The following is a 20,130-nucleotide window of genomic DNA, read 5'->3' on the forward strand; positions in this document are numbered from 1 at the left end:
AGAACATATTTCCTACTCATATTTTCAACTCCTATGTAATATTTTAAAGTTTCGCGATATTAAAATCCGCGACAGTTTGCACTAAATCAGTACTCGCACATATTGCGTTGTCTTTCAAATGTACTTTAATCTAAACTGAGATACGGTTCAATCCTGAAGTTTCATTTATAACCAAATGTTTATGTTGGTATTACTGATGTGATTTTCAGTTTTCTTGTGCCAGTGTTGGATTCTGTTTTTAAGCATGCATCAGTTTTCGCAAATGGGTGGAATGAAGCTTGAGAAGTGTTCTGACTTGTGTAAGCAGACAAACCATCTGTTTTATTTAGTCCAACTTTTGAAAACACTGTTTTTGTTATACGAAAATTGCATTTTTGTTATATGGGAAATGCATGTTGAATATCTGAAAACTTTTTGACGAATATTTTTTCAATGTAATGCTGAAATATATTTCTCATGTTTTCTCTACTGCTTTTTTTTTCATATCCTTCAGGTAATTTTTATGAAAAGTGATTCTTGTGCTTAACCTTATGCTTAGTTTTATCCATCATGTTTAACTGAAACAAAAGAATTGAAGGTCTAATTGCTTAGAGGATCAGGTCTAACATAAATTTAAATTTAATAAAGTGTATTGCTCAATCAGTCGTAAAATTCATGTGCCGATGTTTTAAACAACTGAATTTTTACTTTCTGGTTATATTCAAGGACAAAGACTAGTAGCATCACAAGCAGTGCGGCAAATTAAGGCGTTTTAATCAATTATGCATTTTTTCCTAAATTTTGATCTGCCATGCGTGATACAAATGGTCAAAAATTTTCACAAGTCATTTTAGATCAGACACCGTTGTTGCCAAAACATGTGAATAACATTCAGCTGATGGTAACAATCAATTTTTACTGATATGGAAATAAATTTTGAGACAAAAAAAATGGAATTTTTGGATGATTATGCTCTGACTGATAATGCTCTTTTCTGGCCTGAAAGTACATCAACTCGTGCACTCCGTGTTGCATTCTGAGATCCACAGTATCGTTCGTCTATAGAACTGCAGATAATTGTAAGAATAAGAACAAGAGTTTGGAAATCAAGAAATAAGATCATGTCGCCAAAAAATTTTGCTTTTAAAAAACACTACCCTGAACTCTGGATACTTCAACTGGAAAAATTTTTTTTTGCAATTTTTTCGAAATATACGGTTCTATACAACATTCAGTGCAGAAATTACATTGTTGACATGTACACTACACTGAATTATTAATCTGGTTTTTTTCTTCCTCGTTTTTATGGGCTTTTCACTGACAATAATTTCAGCCAGCCTTACGTTAAATCCTAAATCTAGGATGAACTTCAAAAGTTTGCTCAATTGTTGCAGAAGTGGTTGTATTCTTTGTGAAGCTCAAAGGACAACAACTGACCCTTTTAAATTTGTCTCTTACAGGAGCAGACTCCGATTTGACTCATTTTCCCTCCATGAAACTTTTGACTTAAGTTGTGACCTTCCGTAGTATTAAAATGATCCTGCACCAATTAATTTCTTCTACTAATACAGTAATATATTGTGCACTATTTAAAATTACGTAAAACAAAACTGAAATACTGACACTGTGATTACTTACTTTGATTGTCATAATATTCATCCGTTTCAACCACCACTTTTTGGATTTATCGCATAACTGCAAACATACTACGAAGCAACAGTTTTTTGAATCTTAGGCAACTGATTTCACAGTAGATTAATAACTTCTTTCCTAGACAACATTTTAGTTAATAAGCCACACCCTTTAGATGTCAAAGCATGTCTGTCTTTAACTCTTTCGTTGTTTCATATATTTTGTCTTTTTAGAAGAAACGTTTTCCACAGATAATGATCAATATTTAGATACAGAACGTGGTGCCCTCATAATGTCAGTAAAGTTGACTGTGAAGCATTCCGCTTATATAGTAAAAAGTAAAAACCTCTTAATCAGCTTATTATTGCAAAATCTTACTGTATGTCTATTTACACTGTAGTCAAATAGAATATTTTTCATTCTTTTTTTCAGATTTACTCATAACTTGTAAATTTAAATAAAATCATAAATTGATATTTACAGAGTATAAACGAGCATAGCTACCTTAATGCAAAGTTTGAACTATCTTCATTTAAGTTATAACAATTTGTAGCTCATGAAAAGCAGCTATTTTTTCTTCGCACAAAAGCCACTCCTTTTTCTTTCTGCGAAATTAATTTTTTTTTACATATTTACTTTTTACAGATAACTTCCAGAAAATATTCTTTTTTTTGGGACTTTTCCAAACTTTGTTTTAACTGGATTTTTTAGCATAATCCCTTCTTTACAGAAATGAATACGATGAATTTTGTTCCTTTTGAAACACATTTTTTTAAGTTGCATATTTATACTTATATTGAATGAATTTAGGCTGAAAGAAATGATTTTACCGCTTAGCAAAATCAAAATATTTATTTACGATCCATTTTCTTCACTATATCAAGTATTCATCATAATCGATATTCAGTTATTTCCTTTCAATTGAAAACCGAGTTATACGGAAAATCAATGAGTCAATTGATGCTAAAAGAACTATTAAATCAATGGAAGTAGTAGACCTTAATTAGTCATTTTTGCTGCTCTATGTTATGTGTGAAGTGTTATAATCAAATTTTGGAAATCAAATATGAAAATTTCACTAAAATAAAATTTTACTGGATATAACCCTATACAAAATAAACACAGTGTGTGAACCTGGACAACTGAGATATGCAAAAAATGACTTCTGAATTCAAGAGATTAAGCCGAAATATTTCGTAATGTATGAAATACTTGTTTGTTCCTTTAAGGGAAACGATTCATAATTAAGAACCATTGCGAATGAATACTGCGATCTGAATCTTTCTGCAGTTACAATCAGCTATATTTCATTTTACTTTTGTCTTGCGAAGTTTATTCTTAAGTTGCGTTACTGCGAGGAATGCGCAAATATTGGAGGACTTCAGAATTTTAGAAAAGAAGACTGAAAGATGTAGTGTTTTCTAAATTCGTTTATAACATTCCGAATGGTTTCTTATTTAGAGTATCACACATTTTGAGGTCATGAGCTAACTAAATGGAAGACAAATAAAAAAAAGACGACTAATTGTGCATTAAATAATGAAAAGGAGGAAAGAAAAGAGATGCATGTAACCTATAAATAGCTTTGATTGTAAAATATTTTCGATATCCATAATTTTTTCAGTAGTTCTAAATATTCTGGTCAAATAGCCATGCAAAATGCGGTCGCAGGTGTGATTTTAAAAAGACCCCTAAAAATAAAGAAAAGGTTCTCAAAAATGAAAAAAAAAAATACAAATTCTATTTAGTCAGAGGAATTTTCATCCATAAAATAATCAAGTTTTACTAAATGATTGTTATTTCACAAGTCATATCAGCACTGAAAATTAATGTTGGTATACTGACGAGCACAAAACTTTCATTTCTTACTGACAGCTTGTAACAAGAGACTGGCAAGTATTTCCAATAATCTTCATGGAGAATTCTAGTGAATTTCTTTGAAAAGGTCATAAATTTTTTTTTTTTTTTTTTTTTTTTTTTTTATGACTGACTACTAATTCTATCAAACGAAAATGGAAATGTACAAAAAATGACAAGTAGATTGAGAAAGAGAATATTTGTAGCAAATCTTTCTTCCCTTTGAAAAAATAGGGAATTTCATCTCATTTATTGAAATCTTCAACTGTCTTTCGAGATTTTTAAAATGAAGTTTTTCAAATGAAGCGACATTTTAAATGAATTCAGAATCCGAGGTATGTATTAATTTAATAAATTTTAAGTGCTTTCCATTCAGCAAAAACAGTCCCAGCTGCGTCCGGACTATTGAAGGGATGTCAGGTGTGTTCTTAAAATAGATGTTACTATTGTTATACTTATGTAACTGCAGTTATACTTTCTATAGCAGATGAGACAATTTGAGATCTCATATCAACAGATTTATAAATCGGACAAATTTTGTCAGATGATCGAAACTTTTCCTCAGTTGTTCCAGTTGTAAAGCAAAACTCAGTCACTTGAAATCTGAAAAAAAATGCAACTGTCAGCATGAAAAACTTGCTGTTTATTTAAATCGTTCAAAACGACAATATGGTATTGCATCTACACATAAAAAGCAAAAAAACTCTGAAATGAAGAATACTAGTCCAAATTTAATTCGATGAAAAATTCGAGCGAAACTTGGGATTATTCCGCTATTCATACAATAATCATCAAAAAGTAAAAACATCATGAATTTCATAAAAAGCAGAACAATTTTGAGAAATTTCTTTTGGCGTTTATCATCTTCAAGTCTTTTAGCATGTTCTTGATTGTCGACTAACCTTTTGTATTACAACTCCTGAGAAAAAAGTTGGAGAGATGACAAAGAATTTTGCTAACCGTATAGAAATTCGGAGAAATTTTTGGATACGTCAGTGACTATATTCTCGGCCACAAATACTGTCAGTGCACTTCCCGCATTATTTAAACAAAGCGATGACTTGAATACATTAGTTTAAAAACATAATAAATCTTGATAAATCTAAGTTACTTAGCACACATTAACCTCATAAATTGGATGTGATACGATCTTCTTATTCCACTCAAATCCATGGCCCTACAGTTTTATGATAAGTGAATGGTAGTGAAAAGTGCAATTTGAAATAATACTCACCTATGACATAATCTTCAATTATAGCTAGCGAGGCATTTCTTGAATAAGAATAAACCAATAAATTTTGATTTAATTGCATTCGAAAAAAAGAGAAAAGCTGAGATAAATAAGACTGTTACTATGGGCAATAAAATCGCTATAGGCAAAAAAATTTATTATCAAAACAAAGTCATACATTCATTACAGATTGTCTCTTTTTAGATGTAACTGTATGAAAATTAAATGTTTAATAATGAAGATGCAGGTTTACAATATAAAACGGTTATTTTATTGGGAAAAGTGCTTTCTATGCGGAGCCAAATTTTCTAGTCATCAAATTTACCTTCATTAATTCACACGGTAGTCCTCACAAATGGCAGCTATAATGCTGAAGAAGAAAATGAAGAATAAAGAAGTATTCAAACATGAATATACAAAAATATAATCGAAAGTTGTGAATTAAGCAATACTGAAGTCGATAAATTCAGACATGCTGCTACATCAATACCAACATGAAAGCAGAATTATGACATTTCATGAATGCAAAAAGATTATCAAAGTGCAATACCATAACTGTGAGGCTTATTTTATATCAATTTTTCTCGCCTAGAAGTAAGCACTAAAATATTTCAAATTCTATCAGCATCTGAAGTAAAGTGGCAAATCCCCCACAGGAACTATGTTTGGGCGTGCCCAATGTAGCGATATTTTCAATACATATTTTAAAACATATGGTATTTCCCCTATTACCAGTTTTTTGATGCAACTTTCATTATTGTTTTCAAAAAAAAATCCGTATTATTTATGGAATTTTTTCTTCGGAATTCTTAGCCAATTTCACATATTATTTACAACTCGCTTATTATTACAAAAATGCATTTTTGAACGGAGATTACAAAAAAAAAAAAAACTGTATTTTTGAATGAAATTCATTTCAAAAACAATTTTCATTCCGTAAAATGATGTTCTGCATTAAGGCAGAAATATATAAAATAGCTTACGATGTACAATCAATGCAACAGTAATTTTTGCAGAATTTCCAGCACTTTCATTTAGCAGCAAGATTACACAACTTTGCAAAAATGCATGTTTGAAGAAAAAAAAATTTGCTTTAAGAGAACAATGCGTTGATTCGTATCGCAGTAATTTTGTTCGATTATGATAACTGACTTTTCCACTATGACCTATATTGCTGATCGGAATATGCCAACACGCATAATTTTCTGTTCTACATTTGTTCGCGCCAGTCCTACTTTGTGATGCAGGCACGTGCACATTAATAATACCAATACTCCAAATAAACAAATAAGTAAACATATGCAGTAAATGTTTCTCTTATCATACTAGCTGTTCTGAACATTCCTTGCTGCAGTCTACCTTACTACATCTTCATTGTTTATCAAACGATAATAAGAATTGTAAGGATTGGGACATATTGATCTCTAGTTCAAGAAGCAACACATTGCTTAGTCCAGTAATACTTAAATGACATATTAAAATTTCAAAATTGAGTCCATGATAGTATAAATATAATGCAACCCAAAAAAAAAAAAAACATTGTAACATTGCTATAATGAATTATAAAATGATTTTTTTGTTTCTCACAATCTATGTCAAAAGACCTAAAAAAGAGACAACGGAACTGCTTCACTTGTAAAGACCAACAACCACATTTCACCCTAAGGTTATATTACACTTGATTCATAATATGAAAAGCATCAATAAAAAAATATCAATAAAGTACAAAACTTGTTTCAAATATTTATTTTTAGATACTTATTATTTATCATGCTGAAAACATTCAACATAACGTAGACTAAGTATTGATGAGGGCACTTTATTAGTAAGAAAATACTTTTCATTTGCTTTTGTATCACAAAAATTTTTTTTATGAAATAAATAAAAAGAATCAAAAACTGAGGAAAAAATATAAGCTATAATTTCGGGCGATATACAAGCTGTATAAAGATAAGGATAAGACTATGAAAGCTAAAAGGAAAGAAATCATCGCCCACTTTAAATTTGACATTTGGGATAAATTCAAAATAATATTAACTTTAGTATCTGTCGGCAAATAGGCCGAAAGTAGTAATGCAATAACTAGATAAAAAGATTGTATATAGTGTATATAGGACCTTATTATTAATAAAGAAAAAAGGAAGGGCGCTAACATGAAGAAGTCAACCTAACAGGCAACGCAGCGATGGGGAAAGTGTAACCAGAAAATAAACGTGCAAATTAACGATGTAGATATTTGGTATCAACAAGTGGAGGTTCTCAGCGATATTAGCAGAGCAATTTCTTATTACGAATATTATATCGGGTCGACGAGTTGGAGAACGGTGGTGCTAGGAAGCATTTAGGTCGCGTTAAAGGGAAACGATTAGGAGGACGAATGAAAGGGATTCGCTCTTAGGGCACAATAACACGATGCATTCATAAGACATTTTAACTGATAGATAATCTTTCGATACTAAGGGCGATAAACGAGTAAATGTCTAATTACCCAAGTTTAAGGCTCGGAAACGAAGACGGATTCAACGGTAATAAGGAGTTTAATTACCCAAGTTGAGTATTAAACAGCGTGAATTTCGACGAAGAGAAATTCTACGGGTGGAGAAATACAATGGCAAGAACAATATTCTTGCAATAAACGACGACGTACAAGCAATGATCAAACCAACTACGGTTCTGACACTCAACGACAATTCAAGGATTAAGAAGAAAGGGGAAGAAGGAAAACAACAGTCAGTTCGATCAGTTCTACTGATAGTACAACGCGAGTGACGAGAATAAACGTGGTAAGAATATAAATTAAAGTAGGAAACAATTATATAAACAGATAATCGTCCCTTATTAAAAAAGGGGAAGATTTTTTTTTTCCTACAGTATCTTCTAATCATTTGTTCGCACTCATAATTAACCTCTTTTATCACTGTAACATATTTCACAGGGCGCTTCACGCATTATAGTTTCATACATTGATAAGAATGAAATAATTAAGTTGCAGAAAAATCAGTAGTATGTCTTTTCTCAGCTAGATATGTGTTAATACAAAGTACTTATGCCCTTTTATCAAGAAATCTTGACAAGAACGGTATCACTGATGAAAGGATTTGACGCTAGTTGAAAAGGATATTGTTGAAAAGCACCATCAGCAAATTGTGATTAGACAAACATTTCCCAAAGTGGACAGTGCGGGAAAGATTGAAAGATGGTGCACCAATAGATTAGTCTTGTCCGGATTGATGGCACTGAACGAGTTGTTTTTGCTTCTCCTTCCTATTGAGATATTTCCGAGTCATGGGCAATGCTCACGTCTGGTCGACCCACCTCACCAAAATGTGCGGACATACCCACAAACTTGATGCTTTAATACGATATACAGGTAAGTAAACAGCACAGAAAACCATACCCTTCTCATCCTTCCTTAGCTTCCCTTCTTTTATTAATTTCGTTACTTGGAGCAATACGATCACTATTTATGGTACAAAAGAAAAATGACCCTCCCTCCGTTGGTTTGGTTCTCCTCTAACACTATCTTACCACACTGTTGGTAATTTAATCGAAAATTTTCAATACTCAACAATGCGTTTACTAAACCCGTGGATACCACTGCTTTGTTTATTTTTTTTGCACCCATTAAAAACAAAAAAAAACAAAAAAAAAAAAAAAAAAAAAACATTACTATGAATGGAAGATTTAATATTAAATTATTGAAACAAACAATCTAGCCTATTAGGGATTCAAATTTCTTGAAGATGGTACAGACGTCTCGATACATTTCCTAAGAAAACATTCGGACAAATTTTTTACGAAGTTTAATTATAGAAATTAGCGCACAAGTATGTTTTTAGGATAGAAGCACATTCGAAAGATGAACATGAAATAAACTGCTTTGTCGAAAATCATATTTTTTTCTTCTAACACGAAAATTAATTTTCAAATTTGTTTTAATGTTTTCAAAAAAATGTATAGGAATTGTAACAGACATCAGTTAGGGTTATTCATTACCGAAAAGTTTTAGAAGCAAGTAATTAGTCCAGTGGGTCTCTAAAATTTAAGCTAGACCATTTTGAAGCTCACACCTCCTGTTTTTTCTTTTCTTTTTTTTCTTCGAAGTTTTTCCTGCTTATAGATATGCCTTGAGTAAGATATGAAAGGATGGGAAATTGTGACAATCTTTTGCTCAGCACTTCAAAAAATTATTTGTTATTTGATAAAAAGAAAGATGAAAACCGGAAGCAATGAATGTCTAGAATTTAAAGAATAATAAATTGCCACAATAATTAGTCCAGTGGACCTCTATAATTTAAGCCAAACCATTTTGATGATGCGAATAACTCTTCATCTACTAAATCCAATGAATAATTTCTAAAACAATCGTGTTGCAATCAGTTCATGATTCCATTACTCAATGTTCGTCAAAAGCAGATAATTAACAAAATAGATCATTAAAGAATTATGTACACAATTAGGATTTTAACAGAAGTAGTCGTTTTCTATTATTAACCAAAAAGCAGAAAAAAATTCCTAAGTGAATAAAAATACATCTGCAGCTTATTTTATATTTTGGAGTTATTTTATGACCGGGCGAAACAAGGCCGGCTGCAACATGAAAATTGAAAAATGATCTGATTTCATTGGTAAATTCTTTGTAGTTCTGAGTAACTTGGATTAAGCTTCAAGCCAACTTCCTTAAAAATTAATCCATAAAATATAGGTGGATCTTCGACATCTGTATTACTGAAAAATTATTCCTTTTTATTAGATCCTAACTCGTAAGATACAGGGATTTCCTCATAAAAAGATAATATGAGTACTTCTGATGAATAAAAATTGAATAAAAAGTGTGGACCATTTTAATTTGACGCTCTTCCTATCACTTATTTCCTAATTATCATTGGGAAAAGCTTTTTATCAAATAAAAAAGAAATCAGTGCAAATTTAAATTGCTTGTTTCATAGTGAGAAAGTACCATTCAATTATTTAAATATAAGAAAAAAGAGTAATATCATTCTTGTACACTTCCAATCATGACGTATTTCTAAGGTATGCTTCACTCTTACACCCTCCTTATTATCATATTAGGCTTCATTTTGGTCATGTAGACACGCCAGTATTTAAATAAGTATTTTCAGTTTCATATTTTAAGCCTTTTCAGTGAATGTCAAATCATACACGCAACCTTTTGTTGTATCAAGAAAAATAAAATAAAATTTCCCCATTTTCTATGAAACGTGAATTGTGAATGATTAAGTTTAGTAATTTAGTTATTGTCTTGTTTTTTGACTGATTAAATTTTGTTATTTATTTCTTTTGAAGGCTTAGTTCCACTTGCTGTCTTCTGTAGCAAAAAATTTCACTTATTTCATTTGTCAGAATTTGTATATTTGGTAATTCTCACCCTAAAACGTCGATTCCAATAAGTGGATGAAAGCCAGTAGCGATCAAACGGTGAATAATAACCGTAACGGTAAGGATAAGAATACGTGTAACGATAGTGTGGATAATCGTCATAACAATAGTGGTATCGACTGTAGTACGACGGATAACCATATCTGGAAAAGTAAACCTTCGACGTTATAAAAAAAAATAATATATTTAGTGATGCTAAATTCTCGCACAGGTTTTTTATAAGTTTGTGAGATTAACAAATTAAATGTTTTTTTACTGCTGGAAGAGAGTAGGAACTAGTTCTACGGAATTATTTCGAAGCCCATAGGAAACATACAAGTATCCTCTGTATCGAGTCCAATAGTTGTATGGATAGCTCCAGTAACTATATGGATTCAAAACGTAGTCATAATAATAGTAACGACGGGGAAAGAATGTACTGCGATATAGCGGACTGTAATAATAGTAGCGATCGTACCAGTAATCATCATACTGCAACTATTCGACTTCAGGGAACTATTTAAATTAATGAATACGCAAGATTATTTCAACATAAAGAAACCAAACATTATTTCCTTTATGGATATAAGAAATACATTTAATTAAAAGAAATTGGTGTACTCAGAACATCTGAACTATATTCACAGAAAAATAGAAAAATGGATGATTGCTGGAATATAAGCTCCCGAAGAAAAAAGATCAAAAAACATTTTTTCGAGAAATCATCATTGTCAGTTGGAAAATAGAAGAGACATAATTACACTAATTAATCCTACAGTTACCATATCCCAATCTCTACAGTAGCGATATGGCCATTTCGGGGTGTAACGGCTATACAGGCTCAGATCTGGCACTGATCGTGTTCGGTAAATCTGCAATATTTATGTTCAATTTTCTTTTTTTCAATTTCTTAAAAACTGTTTTAGTTGAGCCTTCAACAAAGATAATGAGAATGGAGACAATACCGTAGTAGAATACGACGGTCTCAATACAACAGCGGACTGTGCTCGAACAAGTTGCACCATTGTGGCTTCCTTTGACTTCCTTAAGTTAAATTCAGCTTTCAGAATCTGTTATAATAACGATCTCAGTGGTAGGTAGTGTCACACCTTTCCCGCCACCTTAATTGTTTCTTGTCATATTGGCATTCGACTCAACAAATGATTGCGAAGGAAACTTCGTAAAGGTAAAACATGAAACATAGAACACAACAGACGAATAAACAAGTAATCTATATCCATTTCTTTTACACTTCTTAAATACTGTTAGAAAAACACTGCCTTGTGAGTGGCACCTTTGTTTTAGCCAATTAGTAATGAAAAGTTTCTTCGTTCATAACTAAGAGAATGACAAGTGGTACTATAATACTATAATAAGCAAATTCATTATCGTCACTATATTATTCTAGGGTGCATCTGCTCAAACAAGAGCTTCGTAAAGAACACAAAAATTTTCATCTTTTGTCCATCAATACACCCATTGCAGTCGCAAACACACAGAACTTTTACAAACCAAAATAACATCTGAACATCCCATAAAGTGATGTATTTGGTTAGAAATTTAATTGTATGAATGATAAATTTGATCAGAAATTTTATTCAAAAGGACAAACCTGAGTCAGATATTCATTCACTTTAAACTTAATTTAAAATATGATGACTAATTTCTTCAAAAACTGTTTCTGCATTTTAAACAGAGCAACACTTCAGAGCCAAAAGAAAAAAAAAAAAAAAAAAAAAAAAAAACCAAAAACAATAAATTGAAGAAGTTTCAACGGAAGTATTTTAATAACACACTATTTCAAGATGTTGATCATCACAATACGCATCTCGAAGCACTCATCTGAATGGCCCACCATTTGACACGTAGTTGTAACCTGCTAAGTGAAACCTCAGTTTACTTTCCAGTCTCTCCAATGTACTCTAGTTGTCTAACTGAGGTAGAATATGTTCATATACTAAACTCCGCAGTTCTGAAATCGGCGGAAAAGCTTAAGCTGCAATTTTACGAAAATAGTTGCCACCCCCTCACATCTTCACCTCATGCCTCAAGCTTCACAACCTGTTGTCGCAATCATCCGCCTCTTTCAAAGAAAGCAGAGATCGAATTGTCCGTCATTCTCACAATGTAAGCTCATCGATATTATCAGCAAAAAATGGAGAACGGCTGTCCGACGACTGCTCTGCCAACACTAATTTATCCTGAAAATGAGCTCCGTCCGGGAGCAGTCGGTGAAAGCAGCGTATGCTTCAGGGAGTAGTTTTGAAAAGACTGTAACAAACGTTTCTGTCCTTCATTAAGCATGTGGCTCAACCATATTGACGTCAAAAAAGAAGATCAAACTGTTTTCAGGCTAAAATAGTTGCACCAATGAAAATTGTCTTAGTTATCAAATATTGTGTTTCTTATCGTATATAAGCCAAAAAAGGCAGATGCATCACACAGAGCAATTCTCAAGGAATAGTGACAGCAACAATACTTCAATACTTACGTACCAAATTTGAAGTGATTCCGCACTAAGAAACTGAACCCATACATTAATGAGAACAGAACAGTAAACATTGTGAAAACCTTTTCTTTTGCGAATGATACTGAAAAACTAAGAGCCAACAATAAATCAAGTTGATTCCAACAAAAATTCGATAATAAGTGAGTACAAGAGAGACAAAAGTGATCAACGTATAGAACTCCGTGAGGAAAGCTTATATGATGACTTTCATAAGTATTGCAGAATTTCAGTAGCTAAAAATCTTTTTATTTATGAACACAATCTTTCATTTGGAACAGCGACTGAGTTAATAAATCAACAACTATCATATCAGTCCATAAGCTTATGCCAACCATAAATCGCCAGCGTGACAAATGGCTCAGTTCTGCAATGCAAATATAGTTTTGTTGACAACAAAATGCATGAAACTGGACGAACAAGTAGTATTCATTTGCTCTGCTTATTTAATTCAAATTAAATATACGTTACTGTATTTTTTACTTGTAAATTCGGTCATGCACCAAAACATCAGTAATTATTATATATATATATATACATATATATATTGTTTTCAACCATATATTTCTCACAACTTTATATGCAACTTTACTCCTTTACTTTCACTAATCAGTAAAATGATAAACAAGATGCTAAAGTTTATACGTAAACAACTCGAAATCCAACTTTACTTCCAAATCCATTTTCTATCGCTCTTATTTTTCTTCCATATTCGAACTCGTTCGTCTGCAACAGTGCCTAAACTGCACCTGTGTAAACCGCCAACAGTCAACTTGACTAAATAAGCAATATTCCGAACAAGCTTGTACTGATATCTTGTGTTAATGTTTTACGGTTGGCCGATGTTTGCAAGTGGACAATGAAAAAAACTTGCCAAAATAGATGTGGTTGGAGGAAGTTGCTGAGGTTAGTATGAAGATACGCGCTGGAGTTTTCAGAATTTATGGTAATTTGACTCGCAACTGGAGTAATGCTTCTCAGATAACGTTGTTCTATGAAAGGAACTGGTGATGTCGTGAGTTTGTTCTGTGTGGTGTACTCACCACGAGTAGCACCAAACCTGGACCTTGGTCGTGAATTCATTTAAAAATTCATTTTGACTTAGTCTGATTTTATTCTTTAGCGATTTATTGTGTTGTCACTTCAGTACATTGTTTGTACACTTGTTTTTCAGTTGCAGTTTTTGCCACTAAAACTCCCTTACCATTCCTTTATTAGTATGTATGAAAGCTTTCTATCCACAGAAACTGTGCGTTGAATATAGCAGAACTTAATTATCTGTTAGTAGTTCGATTATTAGTTGTTCGTTAAATAAAACTTTAAGAGATGGAGGTGACGAATGAAAAGAGTGGTTAATGAAGATCCAAAGTTTCTTCACTTAGTTAATGCATATTAGAATCTTTCACTTTCTACACCTAGAAATTATATATATTGTTTATCTTACTGTTCAAATTTTACGGAGCTGTATTGTATGTCGTTCATCAGTCGGAGAGGTTTGTAGAAGTGATGTATCCCAGAATTAGAACAGAACCCTTAGAAATTGAGATATTATAAAGCCGTATTATAAAGCAGTATAAAAGGATTTAAAGTGGAAAATGCATGAAAATTAATGGCCACCAAAAATTGAATAAGTTTATCCCACTACGCTTACTTTCAAATAAAGTAGAATACATATGATAGTAAGAATCTGACAATGATGATTTTAATTTGTTTTTTGTTAACCACTATCCAAAAAATTCGTTGCAGTAGTTTGTCAATCGCTAATGGTGAAGCATAAAAGGTGACAGACGCAATTTTATTTGTTTTCACACGTAGCAGAATGTTTTAACTTCATTAAATATTAGTGGCAATTCCTTCTTAGAAAAATATGACGTGTATTCCTTTTATTAATTCTGCGAATTCCGTTGTTGTAGAAGCACATGTGTTTTTGTTACGATAAAGACCCATCATCAGCTGATACTCATTGTACATTACACATGAATTCTGCTGTTTTTTATCAAAAAAGTTGCATATTGAATGATTGATGACATCTTTCGGAAAAGATGTATCCGTGTTTCTGCACAAAATGTCGCTTATAGATTGTGGATGTCAGTACGGTTTACGTTTTAGTAATTATCATTATCTATTTTCAGAATTATTAGGACCCCCAAAATTTTCTGTAATACAATTCAGTTGGAAAGTTAGGTTTTTTCATCCATTGTAAACAAGTCTTTCTCGAGAAACTGATGCAGTTATTTAGTTCAGTGGTTTTATTTGTCTAATAAGTTATCTACTCTGTTGTTTCAATCGCCCATAACTTTAAGAATACGATACGTCATTATCCTGTAGTTTAGTTTTGTTTATGAATTTTATTCAAATTGGAAGCAGTTATATTTTAACTTCGTGATGAATTAATATCATAATGGTGAATGTTACTTGCCATCACGCTGTATTGCCCACCACTTTGCTTCACTTATACCGAAATGCAACGCACATTTCAAATGTGATTTGTTCCTATATAAATTTCGATATTTTAAAGTTCTGTAAGTTTAATTTAGGTGCTTTCATTGTATGTAAGCGGGGCAAAAAATATGTTACAAGAGCATTTTCTGATGAAGTTGCATGTTGCATTTTGTCGTTTTTTTACGCCACACGTTATGAATAATCATATCCAAAGCTATTGAGTTAGCATAGTTTTCGCAATATATGGCTGTAAGTAATTATAATTTCATTAATGCCTGGTAATATTACTCAAATTCATTTGAGAGTGGTATTCCACCATTAATGCATACTTTTCATTACAGTGCATTTAATTGTAAAGAATTATGCATTGGAAAACAAGGCTGTGAGCTGTGTCTCAGCTGGATCTTTACCTTCAATCACTATATTGAATTTTTTTGTACGAAGTATTTGAACGATTTGATAGTTTTTCAGTTTTAGGAAAGTTAGTTAACAAGTTTGAACTGAGTTTGTGTTTATCTTTCGTAGAAAGTTTTTTAATTATTGATGTTGAGCTTCTGATGGTGTTAGCAAGTTAATTGTAAAACAACACTGTTTTCATAAACAAAACGTGGTTTCGTAGAATATAAAAGGTCCACTGGTATCGTCATTTGATCGCTTTTCATTGATGTTCATCAGAATTTTGTTTCCCTTAAATATCTCTGCCGAGCTCAGGAACTACGCCAGTTCATTTAAGTAATTACTGTGCAAGTTGCTGTCTTAAATATAACCCCAGTTCTTCGGTTAACTTTTCTCACCTCCGTTAATGTGTGATGTGGTGAGAACTAGATTTTAATGTCATTTTTTCTTTTTTCAGATGAACCGTTGATAATTCAAAGGAGAACTCTGAGGAAGGGAATGAGGTTAGGTTCAACTATCGATCACTTCTGTCCCAAAGTATTTTTAAGCTTTACGATGCTTTTTGTGTCACTGTTTATTATTCTCTTACAGAAATCAATTAAATGGGTTTTGTTCGGTATTATCGTAACATTTTCTTGACTGTGTCATCTTTTTATTCTTTTATTCTCTTGTCAGTTTACGCTATTAAATGTTCGTTGATATTATAATTATTGATCTCCGTTAATTTCATAATAAATTTCGTCATAATAAGTCATAATAAATTTCAGCATAATCATCTAAAACAACAGTTAAAATCATTATTAAGTATAAAATACTGGACCATACACTTGATTTTATTGAACATAGATTTTTTTTGTGTGTGTGATAAACGATTATTTTCAGACTATACGTTTAACCTTAAAAGAGAAGAGCGACGCAGTATTCGAGTTAGAGTTTTGGTTTGAAAGTACAGACACATAACTTGTTTGAAAATGCCAGTTATATTAACAAATTATTGTTTAATTATATTGCATTTTGCGTTTTGTATAGTAAAGTACCGTCTGTTCTTTGCGGAAAGCCATTCTTTATGGAAGTTTGATAGATATTTTCTCGTGGGTTGAATCTGTGTTTGTGAACCATAGTTCCTCAACCGTAAAAAGTCGGTATGCATATCTTATTTGAGTGTTTGTTTCATGGATTGATTACGTCTTTTAACATGAAGTGTTTTTGAGGATACTAATGAGGTTTTGTGCTTAAGTTTTATATTTGTAGTGCCTTAACATTTTTGTGTCATTTCTGTAAGTTTAAGCACAAAGAGGGATTTAGTAATTATACATTATTTATTACTTCTTAATTTTATAGATTTTCAGCACCTGATATGACTATTCCATAAGTATAACTTGGATGATGATACCCAGCAGTCGTAATATTTTACCACCACAATCAAGGTGTTATAGCACAATATCCGGTTTTTGTGCGCAGCAGTCATGCTGCTCTTCAACTGCACCTGTAGTACCCAGTATCCGATCGTCAGTAAATACAGCTTTTCCTTCAGCTAGCACCACTACAGAACTGTTGAATCTTCTACATGCAGTGTTTCTCAATAATCCGATTGCTAATAATGAACCGAGAACATTGAACAGTGGGCAACACCATTGGTCAACATTACCAGCAATGTACAGTAGTGGCACAATGTTTACTTCTATTGCTAGCTGTTTCTCAACTGCAATCAGCCATAACTATCAGTGTAATCTTAATTTAGAAAGTAATAGTGGTGTTAATTATAGCGGTAACTTCAGTACTCCTAATCTTGATTATGAGATCGGTGCAGATATTGACCAAACCGGTGGTTTTTTCGACAATTCAGGTAGCACGTTGTCTGCTTCTGCACAAGAAGTGCCGTTTTGTATTAAACGGCAGCACTCGAGGTATATTTCTGGCTACTTCCGTTTACATAGGTTTGATGTTACATTTGTAATAACGTTTTACTTTTTATTTTGTGTATAGGTTGTATGCTGTATCATAATATTCAGATATGTTTAAAGTGTGCTTGTGAAATGTGAATTGCCGCTTAATATTTTAAGTCATTTTTTCTTCTCTGTATTGTAGATAGAGTTATTTTATCGTTTACAAAATATTTCAGTAGCGGTTCATTTATAGCTTTGCATCTGAAAGTGGTGTATCTGTTGGACTTACTTCGCGGACTGACGATTTGGTGGACTTTGCGTGTCACTACAGCTGGTCAACAGCAACTCAACGACACAAATGTGCATTACGGCTCCACTGCTGTTCGTTAAAACAATGGTCATCTTATCACAGCGCCGGCAACAGCAGTTCATCTTTAAGAAATAAGGAACAGAAAACCGAATGCTCAATTATTCGTCCAAGAATGGTCGGTCTTTTGATTTTAAAATCTTTCACTTTTTTACAACACTGCTTTCTGAAAAAGACAATTTAATGCTAATCAAATGTTCTCTACAGCTCATGAATACATTATAAGTTAATAACTGAAATGCCAGGTCTTTTATTAACCGATGTCATCATTCAAATTCCATTGCAAGCTAAAATTTTCTCCGTCAACAGCGATACAATCTCACCAAATTTGACATATCAAACTTGTCTTCTGCCAAAAATTCTCATTCTCAGAAGTTATTCTACTATAAATCTCATGTCGTTATTTACTGCTCTAGAAAAAGAAATGCTTGAACACTGGAAATTATGGAATCGATTGCAGCAGTTTATCGAAGCAAATATTACTGGAGTTTCACTACATTTGCAAAACATATGAATTAAATAGAAAGTATATGTATTCAACTTAGTAAATTGGCTTTATTTGTTTTAGAATAAACTTTTATTCGGATTGGGTTTTGGAACTTTGTCCAAAAATATACCTGATTCGAGAAAGTTACCTAAAAATTTTTAATTATTTCTCCACTGTTATAATGATTATTACTTGCAGCCTTTAGTAGCTCCAGTGCGGTTGTCACCCCGTAATGAGCCACTAACATTGTTTTTCACTGACAAATACGTCTTCAGTAATCATTACTTGTGTCAACAACTATGCATTGATGGAATGAATTTTATTTGCACAGAACAGTACTACATGTACTGGAAAGCTAGTAAGTTCTTTAGTCATCATCTAAATAAAAGTAGTGTGGTTTTTATGCGTTTTATATTACTTACTTGAGAATACAATAATGAAGTGTCAAGCAATGGGGGTAAACTAATTGTTGCAGTTCCGTAGTTTTAAGTAAATGTACCAAGTCAATCCCGAGTTAATATGAATGTTGAGAATGTCCGGCACGGTTGGAATTTCTTCCTTTGCAGTCATTACGGCTTTTTCTGTGTTCCAGTAAATAGTTCTTATTCTTTTGTAATTCTCAATCCTCCCGCTTTTAATTCATTACATTTTATTATCAGTAAATGGAATTGAATTTATATATTTCATGCAATATTTTTTCATAAAACTATGTGTTTTAGAATTGTTCAAGGACGAAGATACTGCGATGGCGATAATGGCAAGTCGTGATCCGAAACAAATGAAAATACTGGGCGCAAAAGTGAAAAATTTTAGCCAACCAATTTGGGACAAATTTTCGACGCAAGTAATGGCCATTGCCAATCAAAGAAAGGCGAATACCATTTTGCTTTTCATTTAATTTTTGTGTCATTTACTTCTACTGATTAATTTACTATATATGCAGTATGATTTACAGTTATTAGTTTCACATAAACCTAATTGGTATTCTGTTATATAATGAAGCTTAGTGTATGACTCAGAAAACTCCAAATTTAAAGGAAATATTGAGGTGTAATGATCAGATGTTTAAAAATTCCTTTATTTATAAAATTAAGTTTGCCATTATTGATTGATGTTCAGAGATATGATTGCTATTTCAGTACGAGCAGAATAAAGATCTTCGACAAGCACTATTTCGTACAATGTACACAATTTTGGTTGAGTGTAATCCTCGAGATCAGCGATGGGGTATTGGATTGGGAATGGACGAACCAGATGCTTGTGATCCACAGCGGTGGAGGGGTCTGAATTTGTTGGGCAAGCTTTTGACTCGAATTCGTGATCGTATGGCCGAAAATGCCATTTATAGAAATGAGGTGTGTTGTATTATTCGTTCATTAATTTTTTCTTTTTGCTTAAAGCTACAACAAATCGTTTCACTTTTAATACTTTTTTTCAGGTTGTTGAAGCTCAGTCAGTTATACAAGTCAAGGGCTTTCTGGGCAGAACTGCATAGACATGAAATCTTGATTGTTGAAAAATCTCTATATTTTGTTGAATTATACTGCAAAATCGACATGTGTTTTTACTGCCGACATTACAAATTCTAGCCTGAATAGAACTGGCAGTCTTCATTACCGTCATTCTGGTTGTGGTAATCTGTCGCTTTTGCTTTATCATATTTAAATTCATCAAACTAGCATACTTTATTGTCTCTTCACTAACCACTAAAACATAAATTAATCAAGCAAAGTTTCATAAATGAACTCATTTGTTTGGAATTCAAATAATAAGAGTAATGCTGCACCATATTTAAAGATTTCATTTTCTTTGTTTAAAAAAGAATATCCTAGAAATATATATATATATATATATATATATATATATATATATATATATCAATGGGTTTAGAACCGAGTTTTGATTCTTGAGATTTCGCTGATTTTTCCCATTTTCTGTATCTCATCTTCATATGTGTTCAAAGAAGCA

The 20,130-nt window shown here is 32.2% G+C and overlaps 3 protein-coding genes across 3 annotated transcripts; 1 reads left to right on the forward strand and 2 right to left on the reverse strand.

Moving 5' to 3' along the window:
- Positions 1 to 946: 946 nt before the first annotated feature.
- Bm17934 (Uncharacterized protein) lies at positions 947 to 1,638 on the reverse strand (the record flags this gene model as incomplete). Its single annotated transcript, XM_043073832.1, has 2 exons — positions 947 to 1,132; positions 1,618 to 1,638. 2 exons carry the CDS (start codon positions 1,636 to 1,638, stop codon positions 947 to 949), a joined length of 207 nt encoding a protein of 68 aa, XP_042929766.1.
- A 7,683-nt stretch (positions 1,639 to 9,321) lies between these two features.
- Positions 9,322 to 11,103, reverse strand: Bm9618 (Uncharacterized protein; the record flags this gene model as incomplete). The annotated part of the gene is made up of 5 exons (XM_043073833.1): positions 9,322 to 9,378; positions 10,089 to 10,242; positions 10,416 to 10,570; positions 10,861 to 10,950; positions 11,044 to 11,103. The coding sequence occupies 5 exons, from the start codon at positions 11,101 to 11,103 to the stop codon at positions 9,322 to 9,324; spliced, it is 516 nt and encodes a 171-aa protein (XP_042929767.1).
- A 5,705-nt stretch (positions 11,104 to 16,808) lies between these two features.
- Bm2643 (Uncharacterized protein) lies at positions 16,809 to 19,657 on the forward strand (the record flags this gene model as incomplete). Its single annotated transcript, XM_043073834.1, has 6 exons — positions 16,809 to 17,329; positions 17,562 to 17,793; positions 18,361 to 18,520; positions 18,882 to 19,006; positions 19,302 to 19,517; positions 19,601 to 19,657. 6 exons carry the CDS (start codon positions 16,809 to 16,811, stop codon positions 19,655 to 19,657), a joined length of 1,311 nt encoding a protein of 436 aa, XP_042929768.1.
- Between the last annotated feature and the right edge of the window lie 473 nt (positions 19,658 to 20,130).

The sequence above is a fragment of the Brugia malayi genome (genome assembly GCF_000002995.4).
Source record: "Brugia malayi strain FR3 genome assembly, contig: Bm_v4_ChrX_scaffold_001, whole genome shotgun sequence".
Taxonomy (NCBI): domain Eukaryota; kingdom Metazoa; phylum Nematoda; class Chromadorea; order Rhabditida; family Onchocercidae; genus Brugia; species Brugia malayi.